The sequence below is a fragment of the Hipposideros armiger genome, unplaced genomic scaffold (genome assembly GCF_001890085.2).
Source record: "Hipposideros armiger isolate ML-2016 unplaced genomic scaffold, ASM189008v1 scaffold_211, whole genome shotgun sequence".
Lineage (NCBI taxonomy): Eukaryota > Metazoa > Chordata > Mammalia > Chiroptera > Hipposideridae > Hipposideros > Hipposideros armiger.
The window spans coordinates 2,025,981-2,052,947 of NW_017731561.1; the positions used below are offsets into that span (position 1 = coordinate 2,025,981).

The window sequence follows — 26,967 nt, forward strand, 5'->3', positions numbered from 1 at the left end:
ACAGTGAGCTGTGAACGCCACGCCTCGGGGTTTGGGCTCCACCTGACACACAGTGAGCAAATAGGGAAGGTTTCTCAGCAGGGTCATATTGGCAAAGTGACTTTTGGGAAGCTTAATCTGGCAATGAATTAGTGTAAGAAGGGCTAGAGAACATGAGATTCATTAGGTGCAAACGCTTCTTCTCCCCTAAAACTGATGGCTATTTATCCCCAGTTGTGGCAGCCTTCATTTGTAGAGGAGGTTTCCAAGAATAGAAACAGAGCTTTCTGGCCTGAAACTTCCTGAACCTGGAGTTGAAGCTGATTATAACCTAAACATCTTTGGAGAGGGCTGGGGATGGGCTGTACCCAGGTTACTATAGCCTGCAGGGGAGGGGTTACAGTTTGAGATGGAAACAAGAGAACAGGCGTGTGTTCATCCTGAAAAATCAGCTCCAGAGAACTTTATGAATCAGGGCTGCCTTATTATACTATTTATTATTTGAGGCCATTCCTGAGAAAGCATTTGTTATATCAAAATTCTTATACTCACATTTATAAATGCTTTATTTATTCTTTGCTCTTTTTAATTATGGCTGATTGGTGTTGCTTGTTTCTTTAATTTACCGATGGCTACAGTTTTGTTACTAAAATTCCTAAAGGACATTTCTTAGTGCTATAGGGAAATGCTGGAGAAGATAAAACACTACAATGTCAAATATTTATGTAATAGGGACTCAGCAGCAAATGAATGAGTAATAACAGTGGCCATCAGTAATTAATGCAAACTGCCAATATCTAGTTAGGTGCTCATGCTAGCTCATGTTGGGTGCTTTTCATACATTTCCCTGATATTAAAATCAACTCTGGCAAGATATTATTCCCTTGTAAAGATGAGGCAACTGTGGTTCAGAGCCCTCATTACAGTGTCCCAAAAAGAACCTCTCTAGTAAGTGGTAGGGCTGAGAGTTTGATTTACCTCCATCATCTCTTGACCCCAAGAACTCAATCACTATGCTGCACTGTCCCCTTGGAAATCAGGGAGGAAAGCACAGGGGTGGGGATAAAGTGGGGGAAGGAGGGAGGAAGATGGGAGGGAGAGGGAAAAGGAAGAAGACAAGAGGAATGGGGAGAAAAAGGAACATTTGAAAGGTGTGCTACCTGTCATCGAGTTTTCACAGCATATTCAGCTGAAACGGCCCCTGCTACTTGCAAAGCTATTAGGGGCCTGAGGTACAAGCAGGAAGTATGTCCAAGAAGAATTTTTTTCAAAGTTAATTCTGAGGCTAATAGACAGGATTTTGGTTTAGTCCTTGTGTAGAGACAGGACATTTGGTGAATAATGTTCAGAGTGGGGGACCTGGAAGTTGAAATGATCTGAGAAGTGACCTAACCCAGCATCTGAGCTGTTCGATAATCATCCACTGGGGCTTTCACCAACTTTCTGGGGAGCAGGCAGGATACAGCTCTCCTAAACTGGGGCACACGAAAGTTGGTCAAACACCATCTTTGTGGCCCAATTGTCCATGGTATTTCCCCTACAGGTAGCAGCCTCTCCAATGGAAAAATAACTGGAATGAAGTAAAAACTGCAGTTGAATTTGGCCACTTATCGGGAAAACCAGCTCTAAGAACTTTGAAGATGCAGCTAAAGGCTCCTAAGAGTCTTTTGTCAGCTCCTAAGGTTACTTAAAGCTTAGCAGGAGAGATTACAATTTTAAAAGATCCAAGTGACTTAAAAATATAACAACTGCAGGAAAGTAAGCTGTGAGAATAAAAAAGGTGTTGGGGAGACACCACCCTCCCCCCTCATGGCACTGGAGGTTTATGGTGGGTTTACTATTGGGCTCGGTGACCAGACACATGATTAGAGGGCTTTAAAAACAGTCCTGTCATTGGAAAAGGTTTCTATTTCCTTTGATTGGAAAACATTATTTAAAATGTAAAGTAAGCCTTTTTCAGCATTTACAGAATAACTGGCCACAATCAATCAGATCTGAGAAGTGCTGTTGAGCTTTTTGTTCTGATCATGTTGGGATTCACTCGGCCCCCTCACTCTGGTTGGGCAAACACAAGAGGCCGGCACATCTGGCAGCTAGGAATCCCTCAGTTGTCCCTCCTCTGAAGAGCTGAGGATAGAGACCTGCGCCCACAGTCCTCACAAGTGCAGCCAGCTTGCAGGGCAATCTGTGTTTAGTCAAATCCTTTCCTCCCGCCTCCCAAAAGTCTGCCTTTATTTGCATAGATTAGGCCATGCTGTTCCTGTCTCCATTTCTCTTTTTTCTTTCTTTCCTTCTTTTTTTTAACGATTATGGATTTTTATCCACATGTACACACTCAAACTCACACACATTCGGAAAGCAGCAACAGTGCCTTCGTTTGGGTTATTTTTCAAGTCTTAGAAGATTTCTTTTCTTTTTATAGGGAAAAAATTCCAAGTGACATTCCATTAAGAAACAAGAGGACTGGCTCCCCATCCAGAAAAGAAAGCCTCACATCTTGAAACGCTGTAGATATTAAAGAAAATGAAGTGTGAGCTTCTGTGGGTGGATAGAAGGGGAGGGCTGCACATTTGCAATGACCTAAGCAGTTGTTCAGATATAAAGAACAGAAAGGTTTTATGACCCATCTCTATGCCTTTGCTTGTCAGTGCTGACAAGCAGAGAGGTAAACTGAGTAAGTCGCAGGCGCCAGAAGCACCCGCCATGAACAAGTGACCTTGGCAGAGGCACTGGATGCTAGTGATCAAGAGGCCCTTGTGTAGTTCACCAGTAATGGAGATTTCCTTTTGTCAGAACTGATGTGATGTCACAGTGGCTTCAGTGTTAACAGCTAACTACCTCAGTGGGGAAGTTTGGGTGCCAATTTCTTCAACTTTTTTCCTTTTCCAACATGGGGAGAGGTTAGACTCACTCCTAGAATACTTAAAAAACTAAGTCTTCTTGTCGATGGCCCACAGTTCAAGGCAAGATCAGCAAAAGCACTTTTTCATACTTCAAATTTCCTGGACACTTAACACATGTGCAGACACACCAAGGATCCTCTCTCGTATCCTTACTCTGCTCGACGCAAATCTGCCGCTTTTACCTTTGATCTCAATTCCCCAATGATACAGGTTTCCCAAGATGTGCTTTCTTAAATTGACGGCAATTTTTTTTTAAAGGTTAACAAAATTCCAAATAATGATGGGTCCCTAGCTATTTTCTTTTGAGAAGCTAAGTAACTTAATGGGGATGATTTTTTTTTTTTTTTTACTTTTTATGGCCAGGTGGCTCAAGGGGATATTTTGTTGAACACCGATTAAAAATAATTTCTTCTAAATGAGACCTGACCACAAAAATGAAACCATTAATGGGCAGGAACGTTTGTCACCAAAGCGGAATCATGCCTGATTGCCTCTCGTACCTCCCACCACACAACATTTTCTTCTTCTTCTTCTTCTTCTTCTCCTTTTCTTGTTCTTAATAGCAGAGTAAATAAGCAGCCAGCGAGCCTAAATGTGTTCGGCCAAAAACAGAGTCCAAACTCCTCCGAGAAAACATTTGGCCTGTGTGGTTTTGTAATATGTTCCAGAACACCGAGTTCAGTGAGGAACATTGTGAAAAACTCCCATCCATCGGAATGATGGTGGGGAATGTTACAGTATCAGAAGTTTCAATTGGTCCTTTTCCTGCAGGCCCATAATGAGGCTTGTAAAAAAAAAAAAAAATAGTGCTATGTGGAAGTTCTCATGGGAAAAATGAATGGCAAGAAATCCTAGCTTTAAAAGAAACAGCTAATCTGCTAGTTTGATTGTTCTTCAAAACTTACGCTGAACCAATGAGCCTAATTAAAAACACTTGGCCTACTTCTATAAAGCATCGCAGCTTTCTCTATGCTTCGTTTGTATACACCACAAAACTCCAGATAGACTATTATTTTTTTCAAGTGCTTCCTAACAAAGTGCTGACTTTGTTGGGATGGCTGAGCTAATTTCTTGAACTCAGTGTGAAACCTTAGCTAAACAAAATTGTGGTAATTTTCCTTAATTTGTAAAAGTGATTGGAGTGCAAACAAAATTTTCCTCTTGGGTCAATCCTATAATTTTCAATTAACTAAAACTAATCGTCAGGCAGGCACCAAACCTATATTTTGTTTAAAGGGCTGGGAGGCATTTCCAAGGGTCAGGATGCATTAATTGTTTTTATAATTTTGAGAGAGAGAGAGAGAGAGAGAGAGAGAGAGAGAGAGAGAGAGAGAGAGACCGACCGACCAAAAAGCATGGTTGGTTTTGTTTCTAGTATTAAAATACAAAAGGAAAGATGCATTGAGGTCAAATGTCACAGCAAATCAAACGTGTCCATTTAACTGGATGCTTATAATTAGGATGCATTAACCGAGTTCTCTTCACTGCACTGGGCCTTTACTGAATGAAGATAGAAAGGTGGGCCCAGTTCCTGGAGACACAACATAAGGATGACAGCTACCGAGCAGAATGTCTAGAACCCCACTAGTCCCAGTGTGGCCCCTGGGCCAGCGGCAGCAGCAGTGTCACCTAGGAGCCTGTTAGAAATGCAGTCTCAGGTCCCACCCAGAGCTACTGATTGTAAACAGGTCCCTGGATGGGTGGTTGACACGTTATGATCTAAGAAGCTCTGAGAATACACACTGGGCACTCAGACCTTGCACTTGATGTGATTCCACAGAGAACCTACCTGGTTCTCCTCCATCGATGGGAGGGAATTCATGTTCACCCTGTAACCTTAGCTTCTTACCACAAGGCAGGTCCATGTGCCAACGGCAGCTTACAGGGGAAAAAAGCACCAACCCAGAATGAAATATGGAAACTCCCAATTGTCTCTAATATGAGCAGGTTGGAAGACAGTGGTATTGTTCAGGAAAGCTCACCCCTCTCCACAAAGCAAACCAACCCCCACACAGATGCCTTCACATCCAGAGAGACTCACGCCGGCCTGGTATTTCTTTCCCCTTCCCTTATTTCTCAGGCTGCTATTTTAGATATCCAACTAACTATGTCGACTGCTCCTCTCATTCAACATGGACACTTACATGAATTCTTAAATAATCATATTAGCAGCAGCTCCTTGGTCATACGTATGGTGAAATGGCGGAAGAAAGCAAGCAGTGGTAACAGAAACAAGGTTTAAAAATAAAATACACACGTATACATACAAGGTCATGTGGGAGAGCCACAAGGCCGAGGCAGCTCTGTGCTCACCATGTGCCGCACGCAGTTCTTACCTGTGTAAATGAATCTTCCCGGAGTCCCTTTGCAGAACTGTTTGGATTTGTAGGACAATGTGACTTCTACAACACCAGGGATGTGCCGAGGAGGGGTCTGCACCCGGATGGCATGCGGAGTGATCAACTGGGGGAGACATTTGGAAGGGAAAATGGTCACTGCAATATGTAAAAGACTCATTTTGCAGCTGTCCTATCAGTTCTCAATAAACACAGCTTTAAAACACATAATTAACCTGTCAATGTTTAAGTACAATCTTGGTGGAACCTGCATAAAAGACACTGACAACAATATTTACAAGTGCTCCGAGCGCAGCCATAACAACTTTATCAGAGTTTTCCTACACGGCAGGCACTCAGCTTCCTGGTTGGAAAAGGGAACCTGGCCTAATGAAATGATTTATCTACTCCAGGATATCCTTTGGAAAACCTCTGTTTGAAGCAGACGCCCCACTCAGAGCTGAGCACTGCCATGCCTCTGCAGAAGCTGGTGGGCCTGGTGTCTGAACTGAGCCCTTACACATGTGGAAAACACAGAGGTAGGAAATCACGGGGCCAGGGCACCCTGATTAGCTGCAGAGCACACGTATGAAACGCCCCCGAAGACCACTTGGTGCATTAACTACCAGAGGCACAATCAAAGGGCTTTAAAGGGGAAACCCAAGAACCTGGACTAGCCTCCCTGGAATAGCTTATGGGTCTGGCAGAACTAAGGAGCATCTATAAAAGGGAAATGCAAGGTTGGGGAGGGGGCTGCACTGGCCCATTATACAAGATCACGTGCACACTGAGAAAGTTCATTTCTGAACCCTGTTGGCAATCAGATTATACTGCGGAGCAGGATTTTTTCTTTATTACTCTTATCTTTGTTTATATGACTAAAATGTTATTAGTGGCCATAAAACTGGCATTATCTGGTTCTTTGAAACATCCAGCCCTGGTATTTGACTGGTTGACCTCTGATGGTGCTGGATTCTCCATGTTCTGTCTCTGTGGTGCCTGCAGTTGACCACTGCTTGATTCCTTTGAGGTTCGTTTAGCTCAATACTTGTGGTACTGAGTCAGTACACAAGGGATTATGCCGGGAGTGTGTACTAACTGATGTTTGTGCTGCTCTTAATAGGTATAACTTAGAAAGGGGTTTCGTTTTAATGGACAAGCCAGTCCCAATTCAAATATTTTGCCCAGAGGATCACAGGTGACACTGTGAGGGAGCCATGGGTGACACAGGTGACATGAAAATCAAGGTAACACCCATGAATGCCAGACGCTGGGTCCTGCCTGGGTAAACTGTCCTAACACAGAGTCTTGAAGAAAAGAATGTGAGGAAATTGCTACGGCTAAAGTCCACCAGTCATTTCTGTCAAATGCTTTCTTGAAACATAAAGAAAAGGCTATCTGCATAAAAATCATTTTAACGTAGTATTTAGAAATGCCTATCTTCTTCCATAGAACGTGTGGCATTCAGCTTATTTGCTGAGCACACACAAAAGATGCTTCAGTAAAACCATGCTTATGAGGAACCCCTGGAGAGAGTTCATTGCCATGGCTGAGTGTTTTGGATGCCTTAAGGGTTTGCCCATAGAAGCACAAAACATGTTTACTTAAAATGTTGTTCTTTTCATACTGAAATTCTTCCGCAATGCATTGTGTGGTTTCTAAAATAAGCAAAGTATACGTAATTTCATTTAGCCTTGGTAAATCAAGATCATCATTTGGAATATCCTTTATATCTTGCTGCAATATAGAAAAACCCTAATGACTACTGGGGCATAAGGGGCTGTTTTGCCCTATACCAAATGCCCCCCCCCCCCGATAGCTATTGTTTTTAAATCAGTTCTATTTTATTTAGCTTCTTTGTCTTTTGCACCTTCTAATCTATAAGCATCGACATCAGGAAATCAAGTTTACAATGTACAGAGAATGGGAGAAGGAAAGAGGCTCTGAAGGGCAGTAAAACACGATCCTCCCAAATCAAGTGCATATTGAATCTGAACTGTTCAGACAGAGCTTTTGCAATGTTGGGAATTAACGCTTGTTGAGGCCCCAGGAGGTATCGCCTACATTCCCGAGTATGTTACATGCAAACACTAATTTGGTAAGAACAATGGCTTATATTATTATTCCCCCTTTTTTTTTTCAGATGTGAAAACAGAATCTTAAAATGGTTAAGTTGCTTATACAAGATCACCCTCATAGAGCAAAGAGTGCCATTGATGCAGTTCAAAAAAATGACAGGGACACATGTTTCCCATCTAATCATAGAGAGGAAACTGTTCATACAGAAACGTTTTAAAGGTAATAACAAACTCAAATTTTTCAAATCTAAAGACTGTGTGTGTGTTTGTTTTTTTTCTATACCCACACTATGTCCATTTTTCATTTATTGCCTGGTCTTTGGCTGGGCTTTTGATGGTGGAAGTTGCCATATTGCTATATTTCAAATAGGTGGGACACTTGAATTTAAGAATTACTTTGGATGTACAGTAACAATAATTCACAACAATAGTTAGAACTTTCAGCCAGTTAGAAAACGTTTCACCTGCCCTCCATTTTCTCAGGGGAAATAAACTTTAAAAGACGGAAATACAATTGTAAACAAATGAGTAAAGATGTCTTTTTTAGTATAAGGACTTATCACCTCATGAGTTGCTACATTGAGGAGTAAAATTCATGGCCTTTATGAATTGATTAGATATGACTGCAATGAGGCTACTGACTAGAGAGTGGGGTGATGGGCATAAAGCATTAGGCTCAGAAAACTGCAACAAATTTACAATTTCATTTTCAATTCTAGTCAATCACCCTAACTAAAGCAGAGATTTCTTCTTGAAATAACTACCCTTCGCAAATGAGGCAGACTATGAATCATCATTAGAGAATGTATTCGTTGACGCTTTTCTTGCTGTGGATGTTAGTCTGGGAACAGTCTCTGGCATTGACACATGATATTGATGGCTGACAGAGGAAAAACATTTTATCTAACTTCTATCAATTTGAAAGCATAGGCTTATATACTCATCACTCAAGGAATCATAGAATTTATTGCTCAAAGGCATAGTAGTAATCATTTAAACCTAACACTCTCATTTTAACACCTAAGGACACAAAAGTCCAGAAAAGTCCAGTGGTTTCAAAAATTGACCCAACACCTTTGGGGGAAAAAAGGGTCTGGATCTGAAAGTCTAGAACCCAAGATCCACACCACCACCACCCCCCATCCTCGGATAAATATCCCACATAGTTCCAACCTGGTTAAACTAAGGCAGCCACTCTAAGCAACAGTAAGTTTAAATGAACATCCATCATTGGAATACCACTTTCTCAGTTTTGCCATATCTGTATACCACCCATACAATTATGTACTTATTATTTTAAAAGTTGATTACTTTTCTGTTTAAAAATTTTTCAAAGGCAACTTTCTATCACTACTGTAACTAGAAAACTGGTATCCCCTGCCAAAATAGGAAGGTAGTATATAGATGGCAATCTTAAAGTTAATGTGATGTTAGATTCTAACTAGATAATGTTGACAAACTGACGGAGTTTACTGAAAACAGAGATATGCTAGTGTTAGATGTTACCGACATATTGTCCCAACTGAGACTTTCTCCCTTAACATAAATCAGAAGGATTAAAAGAGAAACAGAAGGAGAATGACTTTTTCACTATGTGATTCTGTTCTACTTACTGTCTGTGTCAAACCCAAAATTGTCTCCTCTACTGCCAGGGACACATGCCCCATACTCCTGTTCAAAGTGATTAGGGCACAGATTCACTCCTTGACTTAACTTCCTTAAATTCCTCACCAAATGAGTTGAGCTAAAAATAAATATTCTTTTGAAACTCTATAGCATCTGACACTACTTTCTCCCACCTTGGAAGTCTCCACTTTCTTCACTTCTGTGACACTAATTAGAAGACCTACGACTTGCAGTGTGGCTCATGGTTACCAAAGTACTTTCACATTCACTACCTTTTAAACCCCTCCTTGTGAGCTATGTATTCCAGATGAGAAAAACTGACAGGCAAGTTAACCAAAATTATGTGAAACACAGGGAAGAAAACCAATCTCTTACGCCTGTAAATAAGTGTTTTCCAGACCTTTTCTCTCATTCATTCGTTCCAATCTCCCTCATTTGCCAACTTTTCCTTTCTGCTAAATTGTTCATTATAGAAATTTCACAAGTTTTGTTCTATAGTTTCTTCTGTTTTTATTTGCCTAACATTTCTTGAGTTCACTCATTGGCTCAACCACCTCAGCCAAGTTCACTTCCAAATCTACACCTGCAGCTTGGATCTCTTTGGCCACGCACCAAACTTTTATTAGCAACAGAGGAACAGAAGCTCCCCAAACATGCCCAATGGCCACCTCAGTCTCAATATGACCCCAGCTAAATTTATCATCTCACTAGCAATGTATTTCTTGCTCCTGTGCTCCCTCTCTCAGTTAAGGGAATGCTCTCCTTTGAATCACCTAAAATAGAAAACTTGGGATCATCTGTATGTCTCTTCCCTTCAGTGTTTCTTTTAGTCATGTGGATTTTCCCCCAACTGAACTCCATTGGCTCTTTGCCTCTCCACTTCCTCCTGTTCAGACTGTCACCATTTCTCCCTCAGACTGTTACAATATTGCCTTCTAGATGTTCTCCCTCTACTTCTATTTGCTATGCCAGCATTGTCTTCTTCAGATATAACCTCATCGTGTCATTCCCGGACTCAAACCCATAACTGCCTCAACTTCCCCCTTTGCGTACAGTCAAGTATATTCCAAACTCCTTGGCATAATATCCAGGGTGCTCCAAGACCTGACAGGCAATCTCCCTTTCTAGGCAAACTTCCCACTTTGTCTTCACATTCTGGGGAGTAGGGCACATGGGTACATGAAAGCACCACAGCCTTGCCTGACATCTTGGCTTTGTTTATGCCATTTCTTCCCTAAACATTCCCCTATTCATATTCTACTTATTCTTTCAGACCCTGATCACATGATCTCTCTTCTAAGTTTTCCCTAATCCCTAACCTTACCTGCCCCTGTGTAAGAAGTTACATAATTATGGCATTTATACTATAACATTTAGCATCCTGTTTTCTCTGTGCCATAAAGATTTTCCTACCATCTTTCTCCCAGTAGACAGTCCCTGAGAACTGTGACAGGTCTAATTGATATGTGTATCCTCTAAAGCTGGGGTCAGCAAACTGTGGCTCATGGGCCACATACGTCTCTTTGGGTACGTTCCATCTCAAAAGTTTGCTGACCCCTGGAAGAGCCAATCCTGTCCCTACAACAATTTAAAAATTATTTGAGAGCCATAAATATATATATTTTTTTTTAGCTGAGCCATCCTGCCACCTATTGGCAGCTCAGTGGCAGCTCAGCTCAGGCTGGGACTCGAACTGCTGTTGCTCAGAGCTCACACTCTTGAGCGAGCTCTTAACCAACTGAGCCACTCGGCCGGTCCCATAAATATATTTTTATATAATCACCATTATGTGAATAATATCCTTTCAAAATTTTATAAATGAAACTATGATAGTTTTATTTTCACTTTTAATTCTACTTCAGAGCCACATGTACATACCCAAAGAGCGACATGTGGCTCGTGAGCCGCAGTTTGCTGACCCATGGCAGCTCTTCCGTCTCCAAAGTTTGCCGACCCCTGCTCTAAAGTATTTAACTTTACACACAAGCCTTACATACAAGATATTTCCAAAGTACTTCTGGAATACTTAATATAAATTAGGTCAGAATTCCACTAGATGTTTGACTCCGTTAGATGGAGTGATCTCTATTCATAAGAACCCACTATTCTTAACCTGATAATAGTTAACTCTCATTCTCTAAGTGGCTCTTAAAATTAATTATCCAACTGGCCCAGCACTCAGGTCCCTGTAAGAGACCACTACTCAGCTTTCATCTAAGTAGTAAAAAAGAAGAGGATGCCTAAACAAGTCTGTGACTCCAGTGAGAAGGGATAAGATGAAATAAATAAAAAAAAGATTAAGAAAGTAATACTAAGAAAATAGCCCACAAAAGATCAATGCTAAATGCAGACAGTGTTTATTTCTGGACTGATGGGATTGTTTCCTCTCACTCTCTTCCTCCTCGTGTGTGTGTGTGTGTGTGTGTGTGTGTGTGTGTGTGTGTGTGTGTGCGCGCGCGCGCGCACGCACATGCATGCATGCACACATGTATGTGTGTGCTTGCACAGAAAATAAGAATCACATAAATAATTCTGGACTAAAGAAATTCATACATTTGCAGGTATTACTTTCGTTATGAAAAATGTCACTAAAGAAACAGAACTAGTCTCAGAGACACAGAGGAAAAACTGAGCGTTACCAGTTGGGAGGGGGTAGGGATGAAGGCGAAGGGGAAGGGATGAGACAATACAAATTGGTAACTACAATATGGCCTCAGGGATAGAAAAGACAGTCTGGGGAATATAATCAATAATGTTGTAAATATTTTTTAGGGGGCCAGTTGGAGTCATGTGTGGTCAAGGAGACCACTGCATAGTCGGTGTAGAGGCCTGACCACTGCACTGTATTTCTGAAGTTGATGTTGAATAATATTGTATGTCAACTATAATTATATATACATATAGTCACGGGACATGGAGTAGAGAGTGGGAATGGAGTCGATGGAATTGTAATAGATAAGGATGACATCAGGGATGGGAGGGCAGTGGATGGGGGAGGGGGGTTGTTACTTTGTGAGGGGTGAAAAGGATAACTACTGCATTGTTGTGTACACATGAAATAATAATAATAATAAATCACTAAAGATCAAAAGTAGAATAACAGTTTTGTGCAATATGTATTGCATGTGATTATATAAGAAGTAGATATATATTTGCATGGAGGAAAGGCTATAAAAGGAAAATTGTCCAAGTGTCAAGAGAAGTTACCACTAGATGGTAAAGTGACCATGGTGAGTTTATGTTCCTCTGCACACCTCTCTGAGTTCTCTAACTTCTCAACAATAAGAATCGGAAGAAATAATGGTTAAAATCAGAAGACATAATTGTGAAGTGTGGCATTACAATGAAAGAAGCACCCGTGGTCTCTGCAAGGCCCCAGGGCGGGCTGCCAGCACAACAAGCACACACCAGCTGTGGGAATTATTCTCCCTCAGAGCTGCCTATATGAGCATTTTCCCTTCTCCAGAGTCAGAGCACAAGAGAGAAGAGTCCTGTGGTGATCGGCCAGGTGGGGCACATTCACAGTGGCCTCTGCGTGCAAAGAGAAGCTGCTGTGGCTGTGACAGAGATGGAGCACAGACAGGGGGGTGGTGGATGGGGCCTGTCCTTGACAGGAGTGCAAGCAACAGATGAGAGGAACTCCTCCATGGAGGCACAGCGCTTGTGAGGGTGCATGGATGCAAAATACCAAAGAGGCAGTCTGCGAAGTGGAAGCCCAGAAGAGTGGCATGGGAGAGGACAAGCTCCAAACGGTTGTTATGAAAGCCTCTTGCAGTATCAAAAGCAAGACCCACACGGTAGGGAAATGAGGGTATCTAGTATTTAAAAATACATATTAATAGAAAAAGGTAGAATTTGGGGGGCAAAGGGCAAGTCTTGGGCACTACTTTCTTCTCTGAAACCTAGTAGCACTTATTATCTGTATCAGGTTAGCTCACACTAAATGGATGGCAGTGATGACCTTGATGGTGACTTCTGCAGCAATGACCTTGCATTGACTTTTAGCTATGTGCCAAGTACTGTACAAAGCTTCTTGGGTGTCTTCTGTCCTGTAGTATTAGGCAGGTGTGGGCGTTAGCCGGCTCCCAGATGAGAAAAATCAGTTTCAGGAAAATTAAGAAATATGATCAAGGAACCGATGAGAAGTGGCAAGCCTGCCTAATGACCACCATCATACAACCAAGGTGTCCCTCCCTAACACTGTTTACTGTTTTCCCACGATTGTTGGTACGTGTACTTTTCATCCTACCCCGACCGTTGAGAGGATGGATTGGGCCCTCAGTGTCTCCAGCATCCTCAAAGCTTCTGGGAACATAATAGATACTCAAATTGGTGAGACGCTAGCTGAGAATTATTTCCCAGCAAAACAAAACAAAACAAAAAAAACCATTCCAAGATAAGTCTTTATGCATGTTTTCCAACCAATGGGTCTATATGAAATAAATGCAAATTGAAGGTCCAAGCCACAAAGCCAAAAAAATACCTGGGATTACTAGAAAGCACACCAGTCATTTTTCATTACTAGCCTTAGGATTTAATAGTTTAGCCATAATCATTTCCAACATCAAAAAGTTTTTTTTTAAAAGCCCAAAACATGCAAAGACATAAAGAAAAAGGGGTAAAAGGAAAGAAAGGTTTCTTTTCTGGAAAAATAATGAACACTTACAACCAGAAAAAGCCGAAGGTGAACTCTGGTACAGTGACTTTTAGGTGTCACCCATCCAAGCGTCTGGGTTCTAAGGAATGCTGGCCCGTTCACCCACTGTCACCATCAGTGCCTCAGTTTACTCATCGCATACTGCAACGGCCCATCGCCTCTGTGGCAGTACTTATAATAACATTAAATATGCTTTGTGTTTGGGAATAGCTTCTCTGGGGACCCTAAAGCACTTTCCAGATTAATTTTTTAATTTATGTATTAATAATTCTCACAGCACTCTCCCTCCTCCTCAATTAGGATAATAATATCCATCTCTTTTGAGATAGGCAGGGGGTGTTGAGTGATGGACATGAAGCAGACACTTAAATAAGGAAACTGTAACATAAAAGCATAATTAAAGCTTCAAAACCAAATCGTCTTAAGGATTTTTAAAGAGACACCACCGTGGTAGTGACCAAACCAGCAAACATATTTTTCCTCCACTCTGGAACATTCATCTTTCTGTAGTTAAAGGTGGCATTTAAAAAATATTATTTTCTGGAGTTCCCAAAGGAAGTTGAAATATGAAAAGAGTATATTCGTGGTGACTGCACTGGCCGAACCTCCATATTATCTCTCTATTCCTTTGAAGTGGATACACCATAAATCAGGGCCTGCCAGCTCTTCTCCTGAGGTCCTCAGTGTATTTTGGTTTCTTCCCTAATCAGAGTTCTCTGGGTTTCCTAACACAGAGTTTTTTTCATTCCCAAGAACTGCCTGTCTCAGAGGCAGCATATGATTTCTCAGGGAACGTGAGAGAAAGCCAGTGGAGGCATTTACTGTTTCCCAAACATTCTGGTTTCCTTTTGTCCTTTCAACAAAATAACTCTAAACCAATGTTTAGCAAAATATGTTGGGTCACATGAATCCCCAAAGATAAACTTTATGTATGAATGTCAGAGGAGACTTTTGAAACTAAAGTCTCAGGAATTGAGTTAAATGGGGGATTGGAAACCTAGCTTTTGAATGAGTCAGCAGTATTTCTTGACACTGTCTGAAATGTCTCTCATACAGACACAGATAGAGAGATGTAGATACATTTTCCTACCTATTGTCTGGTCCCAGAACTAGAATAAAGCTCCATGAGGATATAAACTTTGCCTTGATTTCTCTATGATGCTTCCAGTTTTAATAGTTTTAATAGCCCGGGAACTAGTAAGCATTCCATAAACACTTGGACACTGAATGAATCCATGCCATGATGCCATTAACCACCAATAATAACTTGGATAAAGAGTCAATAAAGTCCCTGATAAATCTACAAAGAAAGAAAAAAATCATCAATACCATCCCATTAAAAAATCTTGTTACTAAAGAAAAATAATAAGTCTTTTTTTTTTTTATTTTGTCCCCATCAACTTCCTGGTATCCTCGGGAAGCAGTCACAAAAATATACTGCCCAGTTCTTCTGACCAAAAAACTAACCAGGTCCCTAAATCAATACAGTTAAGTTGTACAAAACAAAAACAGCAACAAGATCATCTTTCCAAATAACAAATTGGTGAGGGGGGGGGGAAAGGCTAAAACAAGTATATTCTACTTCAACTACCTTTGGTTTTGCGGGTTGATTTATTTATTTATTTTTCGGTAATTCATTTTTAAAATAAACTTTCTGCAGCTCTCTTCCCAGGATGTAAACCTCGAGCCAACTGGGCACCAGTAAAGACTGGATCCCATCCTGACCATCTGGGAGCTGGAAAAGCACTGGTGAGTGCCTGACATCCAGAGTCGTCCAGAAGGGGAGGACTGGACACCAGCGACGCCAGCCCCTGTGGTTTGAAACTGCACAATGAACTCTTTCTCAAGGCTTGTTTTTCTACATTCAGTCAAGAAGGGACATCACTGCCTGCTCGGGCCTGCCTTTGGGTCCTGCGCTCCTGCCTGTTTGCTAGAAAAGGTAAACTATGAAAAGAAAAGCAATGCTGGATGCATTGATGGCAGAGGCTGAGTGTCTGTAACCAAAGATGGTGGTTTGCAGGGCAGAGTCTCAGCCTATGGAATTAGGAAAGAAAAAATGTAAGAGCCAAAAGATGGATAGGTGGGGTAGCAAGGGAATGAATTCCCCTTTCACCAAAAGACTTTTAGGGTCTCTTAAGAAAAGGGTAGCAAGGCTATACGATACTAAACAGAGACTCATTCTCACAGTTTTTGTGGTTGAGTTCATATATGCATATTGTATACATTGATACTTGCACATATATTCAGTAATTCCTCATTCAACATGTCCTTCAGGAAGGGAGCACTCCAGAGAACCAAAGCCAACCCCTTTTAATGCTGTGCCACTACATCTGCTTTTACCAGAAGCCTCTCATGGACGCATTACACACATCCCACTGTTTTAGACAGAATAGACTGAATATAATTGCTATCTCTCTCTTGATGACTCAGGGACACTGTCATTACGAAGTCATTAATGGGCTGCACAGTAATATAGTTCTGCGTCTGCTTTTTAGGTTTTCCATTTCTACCCTTGACATTAAGTTGTCACTTCTGCTGTCACTGAGCCTTCTTCTAACAATCTGCCTCTAGTTTGCTCCTTCTAATTTGCTCTGACCTGGGGACACAGATAACATAGTTTGGTAAAAATTACTGTTCTGGTTACCCCAAAGTCTGTTATTTTATATATATTTTTTTTCTTACTTCTGGTTTCATGCTGAATTTTGGAGAGTTGAGGTTATCGTAACATTCTTCTCTGGATAAATAAGGTTTTACTACATTGTTATTAGATGATTAAGAGATGGCTCTTAGAGTCACATAGATTTTTGGTTCAAGTCCAAGCTTCGCAAATTACTGGCTGTGGATCTTGGGAAAGTCACTCAACCTCTCTGGCCTTCAGTTTCATTACCTGCGAAGAAAGGTGGGCTAGGGAGAGGGGGCTGGCTATCTAACGAGTGTTATTAGAAGGATTAATTGACATAATACCCGTAATGAGTTTAGGAGAAGTTCTCACTAGTATCAATCCCTTAAAAAGTGTTAGTTTTATTACTACCTAATCCTCACCATAACCAACAGATTTACACTAAGGTCTTTATGTGCATCCTTATTGCATAATAAATATACCTAAATATACACTACCTAACCACACACGCATTCACAAAAATTAAAGTGCAATCTATCTATCTGGTACTGATAACTTTGGAGCAATAGTTGCTAATAAGGAGCATTGAGTGAAAGAATGAATGAACGAACAAACGAACGAATGAATAAAGTTGTGTTGCTCAACATTATTTTGTATGAATTTGTATAAATTAATGCCTCTGATGTGCAAGGCTCTGTGCTCGACACTGTAGAAGGCGAAGCTGAATTTAACATGGATCCTCCTCTGAGGGACAAAGCACCCACTGAAATAACAATAAAGAATCAAAGTTATAAGGAACATAATATGGTAGAAATAAGGCCATACAGGAAGTGAAAAAGAGAAAACATTCAATACCTGGAGCTGTGAGGAAAGATTTCACAGACAAAAGTGGTATTTTTACTGGATCTTAAAGGACAGAAGGACTGGGCATGAAAAGGAGAGGACAGCAGGGTGGTAGGAGGACTGGCACAGCCAGACAGAGTGCAGAGGCAAAAAATCACTGTGAGTATAAGGAACAGCATAAGTGAAGATGGATAATGGGCAAGGATGTTGAAAAGAAAGGGCAGAGCCTTCAGGGAGAGTGCTTGAATCCCGAACTAAGGTGTTGTGCCTTTAAGAAAGAGGAAGCCAGCCAGGTTACAGGAGGAAGGCTTTAGTTCAGATCATCAGGGAGCCATTCCAGCAATTAGCACTGAGCACACGTATGAAATTAACACAGCACTATACAGATATCCATTTTCTTCATAAAAGTCACATGACTGCAGCCAGGTGTGAATTCTGTCTTTGATTCATGTTAAAATTAGAAACGCATCATACTCCTGTGGTTTCCATTTTCAAGTTATAGGCACATGCGCGTACCTCCTGAATGCATTGTAAACAACTAGCTGAAAATGCCATCTTAAAGTCGTTTTTAGCTATCCCATAATTATCGACAGAGAGGATAAACTTCAAGTGCCCTAGTCATTAAAAATAAAAATATTGACTAAAGCATTTTTTAGGAATAAGGTGAGCATGGTTGTAACTACATAACTATATTAAAAAGGCCATTAGACTATTTTTAATCTTTTTTTTAATATGCTGGCTCATTTGGCTCATTTAGAAACGATTCCTCATAAAAATAACTTGGGATTGAAAGGTGTTCTTCAAAGTCATATTCAAAGCTTAATGCAACTGATTCAGACTGCTCTTTTTATTCTATACAAATAAAGTTTATAATTTTACATTAAGCATCTTCCACTTAATAGGCAATCAATAAGCACAGGTTCAATATAGACTTGATAACTGATATATTTAGGTAAAAGTAGGCAAATATGAATTATTTTAAACTCATGCATTTATTCAACTTTGAATTAAACTTATACATGTAAACCTCAATATTGGTAAAATAAATGACATAGCTATTTTATATTATACCATATTTATATTATAAAATTTTGAAAGAGATAATAATATTTGAGATGCTATTTTTCTCCACTTTTCTTAATTTCTTTTTTGATTTAAGTGGGATTGTTTCTCATATAAATGTAGTATAGACAACAGTTGTTAATGTCTCAGTGCCGTCATATATAAAATTTGGGAGGGTTTGGCAAGTACAAGGAAATATGTTAAGAGACTATGGAAATTTCATGAGAAAACCTGATACAAGAGAATGCTGGGGGGCGGCGGTGGGGGGTGCCACCCATGTCAGGAGAACTGGGCTGTAATCCCCGCACTGAGTAGCGATGTGTTCCCAGGACAAGTCACTGTATGGCTCTGGAACCTAACTGTCTTCGCTTCCAAAATAAAACAGCTGCACTCAATGACTAGAGAGGTTCCTCAAAACCCTCAAACTTTTGTGACTCTACATGAGGTTCAGTAAAAATCAAGGCTGGACCAAAAGGCCTAGGAAACTCACAGTGAGAGCACGTATGAGTTGTAGCTATTCATTCATTCATTCATTCATTCATTTGTACATTCATTTGTTCATTCATTCATTCATGTCACAGAGGAGCAAATACTATTTTTTGTTTACAATCCTTCCGCTGAGGTATGTGCACAATTAAGAATGGAAAGTAGAGACAGATGGGAAGAAGGGAAAAAATCAAGAACTGCATTTAAAACCTTGTTTTTCAACTTTTGGACCCAAGCAGCAAAATTGCTTCTCAGCCCCCAAACTGCCATTTACCCAACTATATTCATCCATAGGTCTCCCTCTCCTGGCTTCTTTTGACTTCTCCCTATCTCTGGGAATGCAGTTGAAGAAACCATCCAAGTGGATGAAAATGGCACTATGTACCCCCGTGTGAAGCTAACTGGTTCACACAGTGATGAGACTCTGGCTTCTCCCATCTGAGCTAAGTGGTCTCAGCAAACTTTCAATACAGCTGTCCTGTAAAATCACATGGGGTCCAAAGGTGCGCCAACTACAACTATAATAGATGCAAAATATGACAAATTCTATTTGGAGCCTTGCAGCCTTAAAGAATAATGGCTCTAAATATCCCTGGTCTCATCTGAATAATACTCTGCAAATATGTCAGACAATTCTCTTATATCTACGCCAGCCCAATCACCTCATAATTGAATTTCATGACTTGACTTCATTGACATGAAATCCAAATACACTTCAGCCATCACCAATGTAGCTTCCTGTGAGGTGATCCCTGAAAAAAGGTTCCGTGATCACAAAAGTTTGGGACATGCCATGTACTACATTGTAGGTATTCACAGTGCATGTTAATACCTCCAAAGCTCTGTGAAGTCCTACGCCAAGGACTAGTTGAATTTACTTGACTCAGCATTTCCCAGACTCACCAAGAAAACCCTCGCCCCTCATCTCCCATGAAGTACCTATTGATAACCAAAAAAACTGGTATGCAGTATTCCGTAGGACTACCTAGATTACAGCGGTTCTCAACCTTCCTAATGCCGTGACCCCTTAATACAGTTCCTCATGTTGTGGTGACCCCCAACCATAAAGTTACTTTCGTTGCTACTCTGTAACTGTAATTTTGCTACTGTTATGAATCACAATATAAGTATCTTTTTGTTTTCCGATGGTCTTAGGCGACCCCTGTGAAAGGGTCGTTCGACCCCCAAAGGGGTCGCGACCCACAGGTTGAGAACCGCTGACCTAGAAGATGAATTAGAGCAACATTGGGGTATAAGCCTCAGGTTTATATCAGATACTAGAATCTGAAGTGCAGAGGGTAAAAATATTGACTAAAGACATATCAATAGCGAGATCCCATTCTGTAGCAAATTAAAGGGTTTGGATAAAGAGCAAAGAATCCTTTTGAAAATAAACATGATATTTATATATTGCAAGTGTGTTCTAAAAGTAAAGACAATAGTGGAAGAAAAGAAGCAACTTTCTACCCATCATCACTCCTCCCTTCTTACTTTGGGGGATTTTCAAAGGCGTCAACTCTAGATAAATGGAATCACTGGAATTGTAGCTGATTTCAAAGAGCATTTGGTCTAAGCTTGCCATCTTCAGATGGGGAAACTGAGGCCCAGTGACCAAAGGCTGACTAAAATATAGATCCTCTGATTGGGCATTGGAAGGACCCAAATTAATGTCCAGGTCTCCCAACTGGCTCTGTGCCCACTGCCCATGCAATCTACGCCTGAGCTCAATGATTGTCTGCCGTTCCCTCTACCCTCTGCTCCTCGCCAATTCACCCTATGCTTTCTTTACAGGAAGCTTAAATACCTGAAGCTAGATAAATTCAGAAATTTCAGTGATTAAATAAAAGGATTGTAAGGGTCTAAAATGCATAGCACAGAGATCCATTTGTACATAACAGGAGCTTGACTGGTTATTTGAACAGTCTACTTCTGATTACACCACTCTCTCTGCCTTTGAGAACTTGCCTCGAATTTTCAACTGCACATTTAAGACTGATTATATAAATATATTATGTAACTCTTAGTTCTTTCATGGGAGCAAGTTGTTTTTCCAAATAAAACATCAGATTCCACAAAGCCTAACTTTAATCACCCATAGTACCTATCCCAGTGTGAGACATCTGGCAGGCAAGCCAACCAGTACTCAGGGTTTAGAAATTAGAGGAATTCAGAAGGAGATACTAAAATAACGATTAGCTCTACAAACCAGTAACAGGAGCCCCTCCCTCCTCCAAATCACATGTTGGTGGAAAAGCAAACGCAACCAAGTATATCTCTGGTCAAGAAAAAAACTCAACTCACATTGAAAATAAGCACACATCAACCTTGTTGGTTTTCCTGGGTTTATATGTAAAACTCTACAGACGTTTTAAAAGTCTTTTGGGGTAAGGCAGGATAAACACAAGAGTATCAATAAAATCAGTTGCTTTTTAAAAAGAGGGAAAGGAGAAAGAAACAATGAAGGAAGAGTAACAAAGATGGTGAACCAAATTCACAAGAAAGTCATGTGTGGTTCACCCCAAATGTGGGAGCTTGTGGGAGGCAGCCCTGACGTAGGAGCAATGCAGGGCCACCTTTCTTTTCCCCAGCCCTCAGAGGGCAATCAGAGAGCCAAACTGAACCGCTCATTTGCAAAAGATTGGTTGGTAGGGGAAGATGAGGGTAAATTAAGCCAGCCCTATTTTCTCTGGCTCTTTTTTAAATTCTTTCGCTAAAAATAGACTCCAAATAATAGCATCAGCTGCTAATCCAAATGTTGTCTGCCTGTCCTGGCCCAGCCTGCTTCCACAGTGTTTTGGGCTTAGAGTGGGAAAATAAAGAAGAGATCAAAGTTTATTTAAAATTAGAAGTACTAGATTTTAGAGGTAGCATAAGCTCCAGACCATGTGGCTAGGCGGGCAAGGACTTCGGATAGACAGAGGTCTTACTCTAACAGTGAGGTCCAAACAGGTGAACAGTCTTGCCTCAAGTCAATTACATAGATGAAGGAAGAGGCTGTCTTCTGCCCCCATCACAAGGCATGAATCCTTCATAAGGATAATATCTTCTTACCAGCCAGTGCTTCCAACCATAAACATATACATGGAGGGGTCACCCTGACGGCTCTGACTTTCTATAGGCCAAGGCTACCTTAGAAGTTGATAGTAACTGTCCAGATACCCCCAGCACAAGGCATTAAAGGCAGCGGTAGGCATTACATCCTGGTCTGATGCAGCAAAACACGTGAGTAAAATTTTGGCATAGGCTAAATCATGGGCAGTTAGTAAAGTGAGCCATGGAGTTGGACTATCTGGGTTCAAATCCCATCTCCACCACTTGATGACTAACAGCTTATTTAACTTCCCTAAGCCTCAATTTCCTCACCAGTCAAATGAGAACAACATGGTACACAGATGTGACAAAACTAGCACAAGCGCCATCCCAAATACTTAGCACGGTGCCTGCCAGGAACTAAGTCCTCAATGAACGTTGGTGAATATTAGTCATACTCGGCATTTTTCTAGAGCTTTTCATAAATATCTTCTCTTAAATATTTGCAAGTTTTCATTCTACCCAATGGAAGCCTAGAGAAATGGTCCCAAAATTGGATGAGAATTTTTGCCCCTACCAAAACAAAATAAAAGGCACTTATGTAATATTATTTGATTAAAAACAACAACCACAGTTACTGCTACTTCTACTGTGCCATCTGGATTACTATGTATGCTTTTTTTTCTCTCCTCTTTCTGTTCTTCCCTCTCTCAGGATTCCATTTGCTCTCACATTACCCTGAGCTCTTATTTCCTGTGTAAAAATGTACATTGTACTTCAAATTCCATCTCTAGCGCTATTGGGCTGTGGGATGTTGGGCAGGTTTCTTAACCTCTCTGACACCCAGTTTATTCACATGTAACATGAGAGTAATAATAATAAACATAACAGGGCTATCAAGAGGATTAAATAAAATAATACCCATAAAACGCCTGTACATTATAAATCCTTAGTAACTTGGAGCTATTTCTCAATTTACCACCATGATGCAATGGATTTTTAGATTTGGAGCAGTACCAAGTTCTCTCCCTACAGTAAAAGGGAGAGGAAAAAGAAAATCATACGTGTCAAACAGCCCGTATGAAAAATCTAAATATATAAATAGTTTAGAATATTAGCAAAGAAGTCCACCTCTGCGAAGTTCATTCTCTAGAATGTCAGCGCTATGGTGATGGTAACAGCCCAAATCAAACTCTCCCATCCAGAAACCCCAGCGCTAATTTAGCTGCAGGGGATCTAGATCTGCTCAATCATTTGGGGAAACTGCACTGTAGGTTTCCACCAGGAAAGGGTCAGAGTTGATGTACGGCACAGCCACAAATGAAAGCAGTTTGGAAGAAGTGAGCGGGCAAAAAAGGAGCACGCATCCCTCACTCTCCCCTCCTAGCTGGAGCCACCCAGATCCACTGTGGGGGCTTCTGGTACATTCGAGGCAGTGACAGTGGGGGTGCAGAGCAGGGAGGAGGACCAAGGTATTGCCGTAATGGGTTTCCCTTTCTATGACCTGCATCGATTTTGTTATATGGAAACAGGATTTTAAAAGCAATTCAAATAAATCTAAGTTAGAATTTCTCCTCCCTGATTTGCTTCCAAAAGAGGGCAAGGAAGTGGGGGAACGGAGAAGAAACCGGGGGACCTTGAATAGGAAGAAAGTGGAGGTGCATACGAGCATTAATGATTTCCTGATGGGTCCAAGTCCTTATTGTACATCCAGGGTGGTGCACTCAGGCTAAGACTGGCACAAGGTCAGGAAGACTTACTGCCAATTCGGGGCCCCAGTTCTTAGTTCTTACACTGAGTGCCATGCCATGGAGCAAGAAGTCCATTTCTTATTTATTCTTCCCCTCTCCCACTTTCCATGATAAGTAACAGAATGAAGGATAGACATGGGATGAAAATACAGCCTACAGCACCTGAAAGAGGCTGTGCTTGTGAAAACGGCTGTCTTCAGCAGGGATGAAGACCCCAGATTGGCAACAAAATACGCCCTGTGATGCTTCTAGTGTTACAACCTGATGGTGCCAAGGAAGAATGGGGTGCAGTCAGCAGGGGGAGCTCAGTTCACCTTTCATGCCTGGGATGTTCCAACTTGGACAACAATGAGTCCGGTGGACTGAGAAGCCCATCCCTGATTCAACTTGACCAAAGCTTTGATTCCCTGGCCAAGTGCGTACCGCTTGTTGGCTGCATGGAAACTACAATGGCAGAGGCAGCATGGACTGGCCAGGGGCTTGCCTGAGTGGTTACTGGCAGTGAAAAGTGCACAGAGAAGGCACAGAGAAGGCTTAAAAAGAAGGACAGGCTTTGATTTGGAAAGATAAACATGCTCAACGATCACAGTCTTAACTCTGCTTATCTCTATGGCCCTTCCAAAGAGAAAACACAAATAAAATATCGAGATGGACTTAATAGTGTCATGGGAGGACAACTAGAAATGGGCATAAAAAAATCTGAGTCCCAGCTCCAATTCTGCTACGGACTTCTTTGGTGGCCACATACACATCATGTTCACTCCTTGGGCTCTGGGTGGCTGCTTTCATGTTACATCACTGTATCTCTCTAAGCATCAGTATCCTTACCAGGAGAAGATACATGTTAAGAGTCTGTACCTTGTGGTGTAGAGAGAAGGCTGGGATGGTCTATGTTAACCGGCCCGCACAATGCCTAGCCTATACTAAGTCTCCATAAAGTTTACTATTATATGGCAACTTATAAAGAAGGTGGGATGAATGGGGGTCTATGATACCTTGTAGCCCTAACATTGTTTTGCTTCTTAACTTCGGTGAGACAAAAAAGAAGGGGTCCTGGACATGCTGGCTAAGAGATCTAGGCTCAGAATTTAGAAAACAAAGGCCAGTTTCCCGTGGCGTCTGCATAACGGTGATGTTTACATTTTGTAATCTTGGGTTAACTTGATTATTGCCCATTAAGTCATCCGGCGGGTTAAAATAGTGATTACAGTGCTTGGAAAGCACTGCACGAACAGAATTTAATCGTTTTCACAGAGCTACAGTCACACGCTGAGATACCTGAGACCCGTAAATTCCTAGAGCTGGAAAAAGCCATGGGTCCTTCTAGGTTCCCCTGACAATTCATTCAATTTCTCATGAAGAGTCACTGAGTAAATCAAGAACCACCTACACCTATATTATTACTGTTATTTGAATGATGTTCCTTGAAGATGGGCCTCCAATGGACTCCATCTACAAATATTTGCAGATTACTACCTAGCTAGAGTTTGATGGAGGCTTTTGTATCTACTTTGACTCTGCATCTCCATTCCAATTCCCAATATACAGAAGGACCTCCATAGCATGGCAAACCCAACAGGACAAATGACCAAACAAAAACTCTCCCTTACAGGCCAGAGCATTGAAGCCATTCCAGCAGAAAGTGCTGTCTCCTTGTAAACCCAACCCATCTTTCCTAGTTTCCCAGAGGTCTGTAGACTGGTGCTGGCCCACCCAGAGTGGCACCACTCAATTCTACCCACTCTATTAGAAATTCAAGTGTAGACAGTATCCTCAACTAGACCAAGCTATTAGATATTAATGTTCAGACAACACCTACCTCACTCCAGACCAGCATGGTACCGAATATGACCTGTAACCCATCAAAGAAATTGTCCCCTATGATGATCACAGTCGCGCCTCCTGTCGTCCATCCTTCACTCGGGCTGATGGCTTTGATACAGGGAGTAGCTGCTTTTCAACACACATGAAAAAGAGAAGGAGTCTGCTGTTAGAACCAAACTTAATGATGGGAGACTTGAGAAAAAGAAAAAAAAATCTTTCATCTTTTCACTAACAGAAAGTCCCTCAAGATCTCAGCAATTCCTAGCCGCATTAGGACCTGAAACCTAAGGGTGCAATTTCAGGTTTTAAAAGCATTCTTTTCATTCTTTCTACTGAGATCCATATATTTTGCCCAAATCATTTTCAAACCTGAAATCTTATGAAATAAAACAGAGGCAAAATTTAATTTATGAAATGCTAAAGATTATAAAAAATGAAAAATGGGTGACTTTTGGGAACACACTGGAAACCTTATAGGATGGCTTCATGATTAAATATATCTCCTGAAAAAGGAAGCCCATAGGTTTTGAGATAAACATTTCTGTCCAATGGGAAGCGAGAAGGAGAGGAGGCACGAGCAGGAAATTATTTTTGTTCCATGCCTTCTGTCCGTAACACTAACAGAGAACATTTCTCGTTAAACATCAAGATTTTTTTCATTAAATGTCATGGATCTCATTTTATAGATGCAAAGGATACAGGGCACTCGGGGTGAATTATGTAACCAAATAGCTGAGTCAGGGCTGAACCACAGAGAGTCCCATGACCTTTGCTTTGTTGTCATTCCCAGGCATAAAACCCTAGAACTGACTTTTTCAAAATTTCATATCTCTTCTTTTTCCATTATAAATGGCCCTTGGAGAAGGGAAATAATTTGCAAATACTGTAATTCCAAACAGACTGGAGGGTGGTTTGCCTGATGAGCATGGTGTTCTTTCAACAGAATTGCGGGGCATAAATGTAATTGTAGGATTATGTTTTTGGAATCTCTCAGAGGGCACCTTCCTTCCACTGAGGATTTTTAACTCCACAATGCCATGCTGCTTTTCTCGTGATCACTTTTATGAACAGGAACAAAGCAATATCCTAAAGCAAGGAATGTATCGTGAGAGGAGAGAAAAGGAGACCCTCCTCTTTAATAAAAAGTTTATTAAGTATCCAGGACTGACGTTCCAAGTATTGAAGCCAATGAGAGCACCAGTTAATTTTAATGGGGAAAAAACTGGCAAAAAAAATTATTGGACTTTGTCAAATTTGGCAAAATGTCATGCTTTAACTTTTGCAAGAAGAAAAGAAAATATTAAGCCCAGCCCAGTGGGACCACGGCTCACGTGCCACCACACGAACAAGTAGAATGGGTTTGATTCTGACTCAAATTAATCTTATAAAGTTGCACAAATTATGAAATATCCAAACTAAACATTTCATGTTGGCTGAACTCACTGAAATGCATTTACAACTAAATCTGGGTAGTTCAGATGCCTTTTCTCTCCTCCACTTTCTCCCCAAAAACAAAATAATTAATCAAGAAAATGTAAATGATTCAAAATTCTTGTCCAATGTTTAACCCACATAAAGGTTGTAATCAAAGCTCCACAGGCATAGGACTTTTTCTTACACAAAATTTTTCTTTAAAAGCAAAAAGTTTTTAAATACATGATCCAGTACTCCCAAACCCATGGCAGAAAATGATGCATGATTTCAAGCAATTTATAAGAGAAATCAACTACATTTAACAACTCTGCATAATTCTTAAAATAAAAGCAGCTTGG

At 40.9% G+C, this 26,967-nt stretch overlaps 1 protein-coding gene across 8 annotated transcripts in view; it reads right to left on the minus strand.

The window, feature by feature from the left end:
- The window catches only part of EBF1 (EBF transcription factor 1), a 382,581-nt gene that overhangs the window by 75,881 nt on the left and 279,733 nt on the right, over positions 1–26,967 (minus strand). For 4 of the 8 annotated variants that reach the window (XM_019654003.1, XM_019653999.1, XM_019654001.1 and 1 more), the window contains exons 9-10: positions 25,191–25,321; positions 5,219–5,345 (exon numbers count right to left, since the gene is read on the minus strand). In XM_019654003.1, the coding sequence (XP_019509548.1) occupies positions 5,219–5,345; positions 25,191–25,321 (258 nt within the window). Of the gene's footprint in view, positions 1–5,218; positions 5,346–25,190; positions 25,325–26,967 lie in introns of all 8 variants that reach the window. The other 4 variants (XM_019654002.1, XM_019653998.1, XM_019654000.1 and 1 more) reach the window with 1 other exon arrangement.